The sequence below is a fragment of the Adiantum capillus-veneris genome, chromosome 12 (assembly GCF_014529385.1).
Source record: "Adiantum capillus-veneris isolate H3 chromosome 12, ASM1452938v2, whole genome shotgun sequence".
Taxonomy (NCBI): domain Eukaryota; kingdom Viridiplantae; phylum Streptophyta; class Polypodiopsida; order Polypodiales; family Pteridaceae; genus Adiantum; species Adiantum capillus-veneris.
In genome coordinates this window covers 95,076,786-95,092,557 of record NC_140942.1, presented here as the reverse complement: position 1 = coordinate 95,092,557, position 15,772 = coordinate 95,076,786, and the positions used below count along the sequence as shown (strand labels likewise).

General features: G+C 41.6%; 1 protein-coding gene across 1 annotated transcript; it reads left to right on the top strand.

Annotated features, from left to right (window-relative positions):
• Positions 1-10,544: 10,544 nt before the first annotated feature.
• LOC147446164 (uncharacterized) lies at positions 10,545-14,447 on the top strand. The gene is made up of 4 exons (XM_086526184.1): positions 10,545-11,050; positions 11,898-13,268; positions 13,406-13,563; positions 13,921-14,447. The coding sequence occupies exons 1-4, from the start codon at positions 10,777-10,779 to the stop codon at positions 14,113-14,115; spliced, it is 1,998 nt and encodes a 665-aa protein (XP_086382310.1). The 5' UTR covers positions 10,545-10,776; the 3' UTR covers positions 14,116-14,447.
• The last annotated feature ends 1,325 nt before the right edge of the window (positions 14,448-15,772 follow it).

Genomic DNA, 15,772 nt, shown 5'->3' with positions numbered 1-15,772 from the left:
TAACTTGTTAATTTTCTTTAAGTTGTATTAAATGGAAGGACTGTTTGAGGATATACTGTCAGAAGTAGGAAAGAAATGTTTCCCTAGTAGGAGAACTCTCGAACCTTCTTCATTCAAAATCCTATACTGACATAGTCAAAACTCCCTTTGATATCCATGGAGAAGGGCCTAGCAGAGTGAAGGCTAAAGCAGTGCATATGGGTGCACACATCTTATGGGTTTGTGCCCAGATTGTAGGACAATTTAGCTGTATGGGAAACTAAAGACACTGGGAGCTATAAAGTCTCCTTAAGAGGAGTGAACTCTTGGGGTTGAGATCTTTTAATGAAGAAGGATCGTATGTTGTTTTTATTCTAGAAAAGATTGTTTTGGTGCCACTTTGATCATGCTTGTAGGGATATCTTAATGAACTTGTGATGGAAACCATAAGAAGGAACTTTGTGTATAAACAATCATGTTGTAGTAATTACAAAACAAGTAAGAAAGTGTGAGTGTGGGATGGAAAGTGGGGGCTCGCTCAGGTTGCCAGTCAAGGATGTGTGCCTATGAAAATTATGGAGAAAAAGGCATTTCCAGTTTCTCTCTTTTGGAAGGTAGAAATTAGGAACACTAGATTATTGTGCTAGTTCATGCTTTCCCTATGAGATAGGGCTAGGAAACCCTTCAATGGTTCGGACTCAAGTTACTTGGTGACGAGAGACCGTCCATTGGAAATCAATTTCTTCTTGATTATGCTTTTTCAAGCGATTAGGGCCTAGCAACCTGTGAGGTACCCTCCTATTGCCAAATGGATATGGTAATAGGGTGGGGACCTCACAATCAAGCCATACCAAGTTGACTTTGCACTATCTTTATGAGCTACTGATAAGTTTCACAAGGTATGTTTTATGTTTACATCCACCTTCAGTCTTAATGATCTTCTAGTTCAACACAATGACTTCTTGAAGCCTGTAACAATGAGGTTTCATCTGGATGTTTAGAAGGTGTGGGTCATCCTTGATGAGATAATTGTGGTCCATTTAAAGGTTGTATAAAGATACACACTCTGATAAGACCACCTTTCACAAAATTTGAAATAACTGCATGCCTTCAACAAGAGCAATGAGATATTCACAAATTTCACAACAAGGCCAAGTCTAGCAAGTGTAGATATAGACAAATGGTTCTTCTTGATCCGAGGTACATAGAACCACTCCGTGAGCACAACAAGCCTCTAAGCTTTGCAACGCTAGCTCTAGACAGAATTCACCATGTATCACGTACCCATACTCAGCCTTAAGCTAACCGAACATGATCGCCATGTGCAAACTTTCATCGGCCAAGGTACATATGCCAAAACATGATGGTTTCAAATTTTTTTTAGGACTGACAGCATTAGCAAAATTTTTATTAGTTCTTTTTGTGTCCTCCACTAGCAAAAACAAAATCGGCACCCATGCTGAGTGAAGTACTCCTACTAATAGAATCAAACCCCTCCCCATCTTGAGCTTCAATCAAAACCCCATCGGGGTTCATGCCGGTGAGAACCCCCAAAGGATCTGATAATACGTGATCACATGAAATTTTTTGTGATTAACATGTGCTATTATCATATTCACATTACTATAGTTTATGTGATCACATTTAAGCCAATGAATGATGACCTAATAATCCACCAAAAGCCTATCGAGCTTTTTTTTTTTGTGGTGGGCTCATGTGGATATGGCAAAAACCCACCAACCAGTCTAACAGGTTAGAGGATATGGAAATTCCTAATGGGACTATCGATTCGGGTCATTTTTTCAAGCTAATAAGGAGATCACGTGAACATTCAACATGATCACGTGTTTTAAAAAGTGACCACGTAATGTTATTAACATGTTCGTATGTTTGTGATCATGTTAATGAAATCCTTGGAGCTTCAACCCCCCCCCAAGTAAGGCTTGAAGCACAATTCATGCTTACTAATTTACAAGCTTATCGAAGGAACTAGAGTCAACAAATCGCAAAAGCATGCTTATTATGGCCATCAAAAGCGTGTTTAAAAAGATATCTAACAAAGGGTGGAGGGAACACGGATGGCAGACGTTGCTACTTCAGGCCATGGCGGGCCCACTATAGGGCTTGCACCCACATGAAAACACAGAGAAAATCCCCACTTTAGTCCTACACTACAATAGTAGGCTTCTCTTTGCACTTCCCCCTCAACATTGGCACCTCAAAATCGGCCAGCTTTTTCAACACTCCCTAGGCCTGCAGATGGAAATCAAGCATTTCCCTAACCCAGCTCAAGAAATTTCCAACCCATCTCATATCATGTATCCATCTCGGATGATCTCCATTACCCTACCCATCTCATATGATCATCATTACCCAGTTTCAATCTTTTTTTGTTTCTGTTTTTGCAAAAAAAAAACCCCATGTTATCAATCCTAGGCAGGTTGGAAAAACTCCAACAAAAATTTACAAAGGCTCCATTCAAGACTCTTCAAAAATTCAATTAAACATCATTTTTTTCTTTTGAAGGAACAATTGAATTAAGTAGAAGAAAAAAAAGGGAAAGAAAATACAAAGGCTCCTAAGGGAGGACAAGAGATATCCTGGTCTACAGAGGAGAGAACAATAGACAGGGTGCATTTCAAATGGGAAGATAAGAAATTTGCGATGACATACATTCTCTAGGGACCATACTAAGATAAAGTGAGCTCTCTCTACTTTTTACATCTAAAGAACTTTTGAATAACTTTTACATATAAAGAATCAGCTATAGCTACAAGCCTGAGCATGTCCTCCATAATAGCTTTGCATATAAAAGTAAAGGACACATCATGAGAAGAGAAAGAGCCTTCAAATTTTTCTTTTTTCCTTTCAATCCAGATTTTCCATAGGTATTATCCTCTTAAATAGGTCTACAAGGGGATGTCATTAAAGTTGCACTCTCCTAGAAGGATAGATCTCCAAGAGATCTTTGATTTGTCAACCTCCTTCGCCTGTTGTAGCACTAATTTGAGGCCTAAGTTGTGTTTTTAAGTGATGAAGAGGTGAGACAATGATTCTTCTTGATCCATACATCTCTTACAAATCCCATCTGCAATTCTCAAATTTTGAACTTTAGACCCTGTCCAAAAACCTTGATGGAGGACGAGCTAGAGTAGACAGCTATGTTTGATGGACATTACCTGTAGGACCACTGTTTGGCATTACCTGTAGGACCACTGTTTGATGGAGGACGAGCTAGAGTAGACAACTATGTTTGATGGACATTACCTGTAGGACCACTGTTTGGCATTCCAAACAAGATTCCACATGTTATTAATCTTCAAAACTCGATGTGGATCCATTATAGGAGTTGAACATTTTGAGTGGTAGATATTATTGCACGACTTTGACCAAAAAAAATTGGTGTTCCCTATAGATGCATTGCAACTCCCCCTTTATCCTGATGATTCTATTGTAGACTAGAATAGCACACCCTTGAGAAATCTTGAACTATTGCAACAATTTCTCAGCTTTGAGCCATTCTCCATCTTTGTAGAAATCTTTCCAGTTTCTTAAGCTAGCCTTAAAACATTTGTGACCTTTCATAGATAAGTGCCAGCCATAAGCTTTGGAGAATGAGCCAAACCAAATTGAATCCTCCATCCACCCTTCAAGGTAGAGAGTCCAACCTTGAGGGGGTTCCCAGCTAGCTTTTTTGTTTGGCCAAGCTTCCCAAAACCTGAAGTCAAAACAAATCTCCAGGGTGAAATCAGTATTACGAATAAGAAGATCCTCTAGTGAAAGACCTTGCCGAGCTTTGTATCCATTGAGGTAGAAATGAGAGGTGTTCCTTTTTATGAGCAAGGGCCAATAGTGAAGGGAGGAAATAGCCCTTAGGATCCATTTACTAACCAACTTTCATGAAAGCTCTTGAAGGTTGAGAATGTCTAGCCCCCCCTTCTCCTTTCTACTGCAATAGATTTGACATGGCACCTTTGGTATTGTACTACCATCCTTAGAGCATCCCCGTAAGAATCTCCTTGACAGGGAGAGCAATTTGTTTCACTGGTATTGGGAGGGTATCCAACATGCTAAGAAAATACACAACAGAAGACAATAGATAATGATTTTACACAAAGACTCTCGCAGACAAGGCATATAAAAATCTTCCTTCTAAATTTGTTTAAGACCCAATCCCACCTATGATTGAAAGATACTTTTGAACCCCATAGGTATACCTAGCAACCTGAAAATTTGTCCATCCTCAATGGTTTTACATCTTGCAGAGTTGATCAATGTTGGGCATGTACCTTTGAAAACTTTGAGCCCCGTTTTGGAGTGATTAATAACTGAACCACTAGATAGGCAGAACAACCTCATACTTTCCCAAAAGTTCTCAATTGATTGAGTGTCATTACTTATCAAGCCATTGGTATCATCTGCAAATGGATGCAGAGACAACTGCTCCTTTGAATACCTTTTGGTTTCCCCTTCCCATTAGGTGTTTTGCCAGCCAGCTTGGAGCATCTGCATAAATGCCTAACCTATTTTAGGGGTATGGCCACCATCAACAGGGGTATTAGTAGAGTTTCTAGGGTTAGCCTACTCATTGTTGTAATTCCTTTCTTGATGGAGGTGAATATTGCTCCATACATTGGAAATAGTGGTAAAATGACCATCGTGTAAAGGGACATGAGGATTTACTTGCAAGGGGGCCTACTGAGCCGGAAACAAGATCGCAGGGTTAGGCATTGTGTGAAAAGATCCTACCTCAACAGTCTTCTGTGGAGACAACACTGCATATTGCTAGACATATTTGAGTGCTTTGAAGCTAGAGCGATTCTGGATCACTTGAGCACAGGATCTTGGAGTGTTGGAGAAAGGCCTCGATGCCTTCAACTGTGCAAGAGGGCATAAGTGTTGGTTGAAGGATTGATTAGGGTTACTCCCCTGTAGCAAGATGAATACCCAACCTGGATGCAGAAGGTGGAGTTTTCTCAACATTTTTGGCAGCCCCGTTCAAGAGAGCTTCAGGTAGTTCCATCGTGCCTCCCCCAAAGGGAGAGTAACGCGGTGGGTTGAGAAGAGAAGGTATTTAAATAGAAAACAGGGAGGGGATAAATGGGAGAGGGTCGGCTTCAATGTGCATGCCTCGGGGGATTCCCACTGTATGGAGCACAGACCTCCTCGGTACCCTAACCTCCCTTCTCGTGGAGGCCTTAGCCCTTTCAAGTTCATAAAATCATTTGTTTTGGACTGAGGTCATGCAAATGCTTTAAGGGATTTTTGAGGATGCGCAGATTCTTCATGGGCTCTCATAGGTGGGCATAGGTCATGTAGGTGTTTTGATTTGCTCGTAGGAAGTGCTACTTGGGGAGGCAAAGGGGTGCCAAGTGGCTTTCGGGTTGAGCCGTTTAGGAAGATTTAGCTCGATGTTACCGCTTCTTTGTGCTTTGTATCTTAGATGTTGGTTGATGCCATGGCTCGAAGGGAGCATGGCTTTCATTGTAACTTTTTTTGATTTTGTAACATTTAAAGACACTCACTAAGTTGTGAGTTTGAAAAAAAAAAGGCTCTTGATAAAGTCACACATTCTTGTGTCCATAGTTGTGGTTGCCACATGTGGCAAAACTCGCCATTGTAAGATAGTAAGCTCACCATTGGCAAAATAGTAAGGTGAGGTGATAATTCTCATGTAGAAAGGTGAAGACTGAAAGAGAAGGAAACTCCTTTAAAATGGTTTGAAGTGGTGGTGGGCTTTGTGCATGTGAATACACACAAGATAGCAACCAAAAGAGGAGGCGAGCATATGGAAAAGGAATCAAAGGGTGTGCTATATTCTTAATCTTTCTATTTAAGTAGGTTAAGAGTGGGGTTAAAAGGGGGGGGAGGGAGAGAGAGAGAGAGAGAGAGAGAGAGAGAACACTTGTTGGGGGAACACGTGGGGGAGAGGGACCCTTAGGGAGTAGGTTGTGTAGAAGTTTTTTCTTATAATTTTTAATAAATCCTTAGGGAGTAGGTTGTGTAGAATAATAATAGTGGAATAGCTTGCCTTGCTTTTGAAATTGGCCTTTTGGATTGAGACCCTCACGAAGGAGCACGGCCAACACGGTCCACTACCCAAGCTGAGAGACATTTCATGTCAACTGCCAGCAACATTTCATGCTCCCCAATCATTAATTAATCTCCCCCTCTCTTTCTCTCTCTCTCTCTCTCTCTCAACTCTCCTTCTTAATCTATCTTTTAAATGAATTTACTTATCTATTCTCATTTGCTCTCATTTTCCAGACTTGTATGAGGAATCATGCACATGCTTTTGCCTACATATCCAATTTTGGGGTCTTTTCCTTTGTTCTTATACGGCAATATAATTCCCCCCCCCCCCCCCCCCCCCCCCCCCCCCCCCCCCCCAAAAAACCCACCCAAAAGACCAAACTTCCTTCCGGATCGCTGTTTGAGACTAGGCGTGGCAAATTTTGACCATTGGAAGAAATCGGTGGATTAAGGGTGAACCACACAACCCTCCTCTAGTTTTGTCGGCTTCTTCCGATGGTGAAGATCATGGCCGTCTCCAACGCCTACTCTCAACCATATATCCCCTCCCTCTTGTATTTCAATTCTAGGCGTCTATTGCTCTTGCTTACTTTAATGAAAAATGTCAATAGAATGCTTAGATTTACACTTTTAAACCACATGGGAGCTTGTCAAGTGAAAGAGAGAGGGTGTGGAGGGAAGGAAAAAGTTGATTTGAGAGAGAGAGAGAGAGAGAGAGAAGAGAGAGGGGGAGGAATGTGTGTGTATGTGTGTTACTATATAATTACACCTCCACTTTGAAACGTGATGAATTTGAAACTTAACCATTAGAAAAGGCAAAGTGCTAGGCTACTAATAAGTGAGAAGTTGAAAGTATGAAATCCATCATTATACTATTGAGAGCTAGGGTATGAAAATTACAAGTCTTAGGCATTAGAAAAGCTAGGGTGGAAAAATTACAAACCTTAGGCGTTAGAAAAACTTGCTTTTTCCATTAATTAAATGATAAAGCTGGTCTATTTTTTATGGATATGGAAAGTTGCAATGGCATGCTAATGGAAGAAATGTGCAAGTCGTCCATTTAAGTGAAAAAGTATCTTTAAAGCTTAAGTTGACCCTAAAAAGATCACTAGGCAGGATGGTAAAGATGAGAGTACAAAAGTCTAAGGCTTAAAAATGAATAAACAAAGCCTAAAAACCATAAGATTTTCAACTATGAGGAGAAGTGGCTTTGTAACATGGACATTTGCAGCCCATATTGGTGGAAAATCAAAAGATTGTAGCTTTGGCACAATGATTTTTTCCAATGTTTTGCATATTGTTAAAACAAGCTCTGTTTACTTTTGTGTGGCTTTGTCTTCATGGGGAAAATGAAAGCATGCACTTCTACAGAGTGGGGAGACCAAAAGTTTGAGAGAGAGAGAGAGAGAGAGAGAGAGAGAGAGATAGATTGCATTGTCATCCTCAAAGTTCAAATACGACTTATGGGACCACTGAAACATGTCTCACGCTCTATGTGGAGTCGTTGAATGACTTATGATGCTTGAGAAGTGTGGATATGAGGGTGGCAATTGAGAGTCCATGGAGTGGCTAGGAGAGAAATGTATGTAGGGATGATCTGAGCTCAAAATGTGAGGGAAGCAAGATCAATGTGATCAAAAGCTAAGCACTCAAGGAGGGTATGATGCTCAAACTCTTGAACACGGATGGCGCATATTGTACATACAAGAAGTGCCTCTTCCCTAGTACATCAAGGTCCTATCTCACATCGAAGGGATTGAGATCTAAGTCGGATTGCTACTATGGTGCGGATTGTGGATAAAGGAATAGGCTCAAGCCTGAATGGGTGCCTACCACACACACACACACACACACACACACACACACACACACACACACACACACACACACACAGGCGGAGGGGGGGGGGGGGGATTTGTTCAATTGCAATTACTGGTGGGGAAGCAATGTCTACTCTAACCCAAAATGCTTAAAATTCCTTGTAATGCTACTAAGTTTGCTCAACTCCTTCAGCTAGCTCATAGTGCTTCTCCTACAATCCACGATTCGAACATACAATAGAATCCAATAGATCCACAATCATATCTTTCGCTGCTAGGCCCCTCAAGAGCACAATTGTGGAATGAGATAGAGAGAGACGAGAGACGAGAGAGAGAGAGAGAGAGAGAGAGAGAGAGAGAGAGAGAGAGAGAGAGAGAGAGAGAGAGAGAGAGAATTTATGAGCCCATGATTTCTCATGTTATATCTGTCAAGTTTAGTGTTCATGATACATATTGGACTACTAGTGGCTTCCTTGTTGAAGTGAAGGACAATTGGCACAGCCGTTTACCTATGTAACAGGTAACATGTTATCTGCAAGCAATGAGAATTATTTCTCAATGCTGAGTATCGAGGATATGTTCAATCAACAGGGGAGTGATCGAACAAGGTGAGTATGAGCGACATCATCATTCCACAACGAGCTAGACTCAAACCTAGGCATGCACATAGAGAAGCATTGACTCTACCACCAACATGACTTGTCTTGGGTGTCCGAAGCGCCTCTTCAAACGTTCATAAATTTATTTATTTATCTTTTCTCTCCTTTTCTTTTTTTTTGGGGGGGGGGGGAAGCTATGTGCTTCGCAAGCCATTTACCGCATAGGCAAGAAGAATGATATGTAGCACAAACCGTTATGCATTTTGGTGTTTGAAATAGAGAAGGAGAGGAGGGCCATGTGTGTGTATAGGCGATTTGGAAAGTAATTTACAAATGGTTTAATTGTGTATGAGAGTCCTAGGGAAAATTGGTATTAGGTTTTGGTTTTGCTTCAAAGAAGGAGCGGGTTGACACATGTAAAATTGTAGATAGAGTGAGAAAATGACAGATAATATAAAAGAATGTGTGTGTGTGAGAGAGAGAGAGAGAGAGAGAGAGAGTTTTGGTTGTGTTGTGGGTGATGGGCGCACGCCTTGCAATTTGATGTAGCCTAGAGACAAAGATTCCCCTTGGAGTCCAAAGGACATGTTGGCATTGGTATTCACCACATGAGATGAGAAAAAAACAAAAAACAAAAGCCAAGTTTAAGAAAAGAAATGGGAGTCTCATTCCCAAGTGCTTTACTAGAAAAATTGGGGATGGAGCCCGCGCTATGCGCTCCTCCTGCTCCTCCTTAGAGGGGCCCTTTTCACATTGAAATGTAGAAGGAGCAAAAGCTGCCTTGGACCAAGAGTTCAATCAAGGGGGTTATATAACAAAGGCTGGTGTCCCCATCCTTTGTCTTGGAAATCTCACATTTCCATATCCATCCTAAGGTTTTCTACTAGGGTTTCCATCTTTTAATTATTATAATGGACACACACATATATAGCTGGTATGCTTAAAAGCTACGTATTGGTCATTGGTCAACAAGCACTTGTAGGTGGCCCCTCCAGGTGTTGAGGCAATCGATGGAATGATGGTGCATGGAAAGAAAATTTTCCACACCCCACCTTGCCCCCCACCCCCCCTCCTCCTCCCCAAAAAAAAAAACCAAAAAGAAAAAAGACAAAAAATTGACACACATACAAGGTCTTGAGTTCAAAACTTGTCCAATCAAACAATTTGCCCTCTTTGACCACTTGCACAATGTTAAAGTGTCTCTCTTCTTCCTCCTCCTCCTCCTGTCTCCTGTCTCTCCTCTCTCTCTCTCTCTCTCTCTCTCTCTCTCTCATACTCTCATATGACATTGGGTATGAGAGTTCACACAAAGCCAATTTGAGAGAGAGAGAGAGATAAGAGAAGGTTTTAATGTTGTGGGAAAAATCCCAAGAGCCCTTGAAGCTCTATCCAATGTGGCTTGAATTAAAGACCTACTAATGAAGAGGGAATTGAGATAGCCAATCAACCAAATGGGGGGGGGGGGGGGTTCTATCACTCAAGTGTGCTCCATTGGCTATCCCAGTTCCCTCTTGCATGAGGTCTTGAGTTCAAGACTCTTCAATTGGATATTTGAGGTCGCGATCGCTAGGGATTGCCCCTACAACATTGAAAAGTCTCTTCATCTTCTTCTTCTTCTTCTTCCTGTGTGTGTGCGCGCGCTCATCCGTGTGCGTACTCACGCCTTAAGGTAGAAAGTAACATCACAAAAGGGGCCAAATCATGTAGTGACACACACTCACAAACAAGGTAAGAGAATGTGAAAACAAAACACAACATGATGGTAGGCAAAAGATATACTTGCATTTGCATCTGTCCAAAACATGCATGGAAGAATATGCACACACATACACACATCCATAAACCCACTGCCACATCTAGACCTTGGTGTACCCTCACAAAAGCAACAAGGAGGAAAGGCATTGTAAAGGGGTACAAAACAAAAGCACACACAGATATATGTAAGCTCACACCCAGAAAAGGGGAGAAATAGAACTTGAGAAGAAGAAGAATGAGGAGTAAGAGGGGGTATAAGCTTTTACTGGAAAAGAACTAATATCTTAGTACCCATTGGTCAATAGGCGTGTTGGTGGGATCAAATATTTTTTGTATAAAGGGGGCATGGCTTCTTCACTCTTTTTCATGATCCGGGTTTGAGAGCCTGCATCTCTTCTTCTTCCTACAAGCTCTACAACACACACCCACAAATCATACTCATAGCTTTGAGAGAGAGAGAGAGAGAGAGAGAAAGAGAGAGCGCTACCTCTCTGTCTATCTCCTGCTCATTAAGTAGAAAGCTTCTTTTTGGCCTGCACTACTTTCTGTGTTCAGCTGCAAAGCTTACACCTCCATCAAGCTAAGGAATAATGGTATACCACCTCACTTTTGAGGACATGCATCAGCTCTTGAAACACCAAATCATGAGTCCTTCTGAGCTTTCTCATGCAGATACTAATATACCCACCTGCACCACTACCGCCATCACCAGTACCCATCTCCTGCCAACTACTCATCAGCTCAATATGATCACTACGCCTTCCTCCGCTGGCCATGTCCTCTCAGACAACAACATCCTGATGCAATGCATGCAAAAGCTAGCTCATGCTGGCCAGACGTACCTGCCAGCAGCGGTCGATCCGAGTGAGTATTCCCAACACGTTAATTCTTTTGCATTGATCCCTAATAATTTCTTCTGTAGAGCCTTTGATCTCATCATTGACGTATTCCATTGATTTGACCTACTTTGTTCAAGCATCTCAACAATAATGACTGGTGTTAGGACTTGCATTAATCAGCTCTTCATCTCCTTGAGCATCCTTATAATTCTGGATTTAGCAGTAATTAATCCTGTCTAAGGGAAAGTGGGGTAATATTATACCTTTAAGGCTATAAAGCTGGGCTAAACTAGTAAGGTAAAGTGGCTGGCTTTGTTACATACCTATTATAAGTAAAACCTTCTCTGGGAAGAATGTATCTATCTAACTTTTTGTAGAGAGAGCATATTTTGCTAGAAAGGAGGTGAAAGTAGAGATCACAAGAAGACAAGCTGTTTTGGCAGTATTTGATCATGAGCTACTATTCAGCAGAAAAGGAAGTTTGCCTGTCGAGAGCTAGGGTATAGAATTGTTATCCTTCAGCAAACAAGGGGGATTTGTCTTTTTCATTAATATGATTGGTGGTAGTCATTAATGAGCTTTACATTATTGGCCCAGCAAAATCTGCAATGATTGGTTCACTCTTGTAGCATGCAAGACAGTTGAATGATATTGAGCCTCCATGGTGGATGCTTTAAGACAGTTCAATTTTGACGATTAACCATAGCTGTATTTTGACAGCTTGACCTAGAATTTAGTAGTAACTTTTGATGCTAATTTCTAGCTTTTAATGATAACCATGTCTTAACATGTTGTTAGAAATAAAATGGGATAAGTAACTTGACCTGTGATCATTTATGGTTTTGTCTGGTCTAATGAATGCTGGTCTGCAGGGGTTATCTTGCAAGAGAACAATGGCCAAATGATGAGTGCAACCTCAGCCAAAGCTGGAGAGGGAGTTCTGGATGATCAACATGGAGGTGCTGGCGCTGCAACTGGATGCACTCCGAGGCCGAGATGGTGCCCAACTCCTGAGCAGATTCAAGTGCTTGAGGCTCTCTTTAACTCTGGCACAACCACACCCTCGCGCGACATGATCGTCGAGATCGCAGGCTGCCTCAAGCAATTCGGCAACATTGTTGAAGCCAATGTGTTCTACTGGTTCCAAAACCGCAAAGCTCGCGCCAAGCGGAAGCTCCGCATGCAAGCACAGCTCCAACAGCAAGCAGCTAGTACCTCTCCCACACATTCCAATGAGTACTGCTCTTCATCACAAAATGGCAAATCCTCGGCTACAAGCAGTCGAAGAGTTTGCGCCAAAACTGCCTGCAAAACCTCACCTGGTGCAGCTGATCATCATAACCAGCTTCCTTCTCTGGTGCATCTTCCCACTGCTGGTCATCATTGTGATCAAATATATCACCCCAATCTCCTCGCCGCTCCAACATGTGGCGGCCTGATCGGGCCGCTTCGGTCAACTTTACAAGTAATCAACAATGCTAGCAGCTGTGAGATAATGAGCTCTTCTAATGCTGAATTATATCCATCTTCTGCTCTCTCAAACTCCTCATGCCCATCTCAAACTCATGACAAACTGCATGCCCTTAATCATGTGTTAAACATCAGTTCAGAGCGTCCGCCTCCGTTCATTGATCCACTTGAGTGCACTGATCATCGCCACAATACAACTCAGCATCATATAGCCTGTGATCCATATAATAACCATATGAGTTGTATAAATACTGAAAATCCTCATCTAGCATCTGTGGCTAACTCTTCCCGGCCTGGAAGTGCCAGCAGTAGTGATGCAATGGTTAGAAGCGTATGCTCACCCGGAACAGCGCAACAGAGAGCAGGAGCCATTAATGTTCCCCACATATTCCAAACACCTCATGAAATATCCACTTTTCTTGCTTCTGCTTCTGATGAAGCTCACTATATGAGTATGGCTGCAGCTGACTCATATCATAACCTTGCGCTCACGTCTGGCTCAGACAGGACGACACGCTATAACATCGATAGATCAGTGGGAAGCAAGAGGAGCTGGATGGATGCACTTATGCAGGAGTTTGTCTCCACTGGGCCTACTCATATCAATCACACCAACACTTCTACTCCCAATATCATCCACACTATGTATGATATGAATCACCAAGGCAAGGCCCAAGCAAATGACATGCTCAATATCAACCATGATCATCAAATTCATCCCCCCATCGACTTAAACCTTCTCCTACACATGCCACAAGTAGACCCCAATCAAGGTAAGCTAATCAAACCAATGGACCATATTACATCCTGAGCCATTAGAAACACTTCTTTTCACAGTTTGCGTGCTATGCTACCGACCAAATTAACTTGCTAATCTGTTTTTCTCTTTTTTTAAAAATCCCGTTTGCAGACTCTCTTATCAAGGATATGCCACCTCCCTCTCAACTGAATTTTGTGATCCGGCCAGAGGAAAATAAAAGCTCCAGCAATTCAGCATTATGCAGAGATCAGCAACATTTACAGACGTCCTCCATTTCTCAAGCGTTTCATCTCGATCAGCTTGTCCATGTAAGGATCAATGGTTTATATTGTGTATGGTAGAGATTATATTTTCTAGTCATTTTGAGACTAAACAATGTTCCAGATATGCATAAAATAGGATGAATAACTATGGCATTTGTTCTCAATACTGGTGCATTTCATCCATAACGACTTCGTCGATGACTACAGGCCGAGTCCAGTATATTGACTGAACCAATAAAAGATAGTTTCATGTATGATAAATTCAATCTGTTTGTTGTCATGTATAGCCTTATATCTTTTACACTTGAGAACTGAAAAGGGCTTCTCTTCAGAACTATGCTTGTGTCTTTAATAATGCCACTTGGTCCATTTTAAGACAAATAGTTTTGTGCATGCTTGCAGGGGCAAGAGAGTAAAAGGAGTAGAGATGTAGAAAGCATGGAGTCTTTCATGGGTTCCTCTTCTAGTACAATATCACAACAGCAGCAACAGAACATGAGGGCATATGCAGCAACAAGCTCACCCAGAGGGATTCATCATTGTGATAATTTACCACTGTGGGAGGCTCTTGCACCCTATATGAGCATAGGGAGCTAGGAGGATATGATCAAATATATACATAATCCATGATTTAAAAAGCTCACCAAGCACTTTGATCACCTCAACTAATGATCTGTTTTGCAAGCCTATCAATGTTTTGGAAATGAAGTGGGGTGGTATTGCATTCAACCTAGCTACCTTTACCTTGCTTATAATACACAGATATAGTAAAGCTTAATATAGCCCACCCAAAGTATTTTATTTTCAGCTATCCCAGATTCCAATTTTGTAAATTTTACATTAAACCGTGCAATATCTCGGAGCTTTGCAAAAGCCAGAGCTTTTTATTGAGAAGGAAATCAATATTTTTCAAGGAAAAAGTCTATGAGGACAAATTAGTCACATGATCCAACAATACATCACTTTATGGCTTTTCTTTCTTCCTGTGCAAGTGAATCAATCTTGACGTGATCATGAAACGTCTATTGAGCCAGCTCTTGGGGTGGACTGTGGTACTACTCACAATAGAAGCATTTTGACCTAAGATAGAGCTTACATGTAGCTAGCTAGCTACACACACACACACACACACACACACACATAGCTAGCTCTATATATTATATATACACATCTAGCTACTAGACCTTATCCTTTACACCTTATAGTCATTCACAATCCCCTCCTTTCTCCCCAAGCCCACCTCTTGCACAAAGGTCTTCAATGCCATCATAGCCTTTACCAAGAGCCTTGGAATTCCTACATAACCTCTTGACATGAAGGTTCATACAAGTCCACCAAAGGCTTTTGGTGCTCTTGCATCGTAGAATTTCATGGGCTCAAGGCTGTGCCTACTCAATACCTTCATGGTTTCCTAAAGTACAATACCAGTCAAAAGTTGCTGGCCGTGATGTTGAAGGACAAGGGAGACTTCACCTAATTAGTTTCTAAAGATTAATTAGGACAAGAGAAGAACGTGGAGAGTCTGCATACACACGCCCACTCACACACACCCCGGTGTGAGTCAACCAAGATAGACTCAACAGTGCTTGAGACCTTAACCTGCTCAAGGGCACTATGCAAACACCTTACCCACCAAGCTTTGCCAAATGATGCTTTTTTGTTGTAAACGGTATGGATTTTATTTTCTCATACACATAGCTACGGACAAAAACCCCTTGACAGAGATGATTAAACTTTGTTAATTAATGCCTCTGACACCATGGTTACTTGAGGAGTTCGCAAACGCCTTGCAAAATATTACAACTATAGCTATTGCTTAACCAGAAACCCAACTCATTCACCACCTTGTCTACAAAGTGCTATCATTCAAGGAATTTTTTAAAATATTAGGGTTCAGATCAACCGATGGGACACCCATTACACTGACCATATTAACTTTATCTATTCTTTTGATCATATAGAACAATAAAGAGTATTGAGGAATTTTAATCTTCACTAACGACGAATTCGCATGCATGGCTGGAGAGGGTAAAGATGCCGTTGTCACTCTTTTTTGGAGGTTTTTACTAGCGAAAAAGCCTGTTGCACCTGCACGCATGTCTTTTACTGGCAAAATGAAGCTTGGCACGGCTAGCTCTATCGAAAACGGCAGTGTTGGACTATCAAGGGCAGTGTTAGATAATAGCGTCAAAATAGCTGACGTAACTTTAACCCCCGTCCTCTGGTGCGTGCAGATCCACCCTAAGAGCTCCAC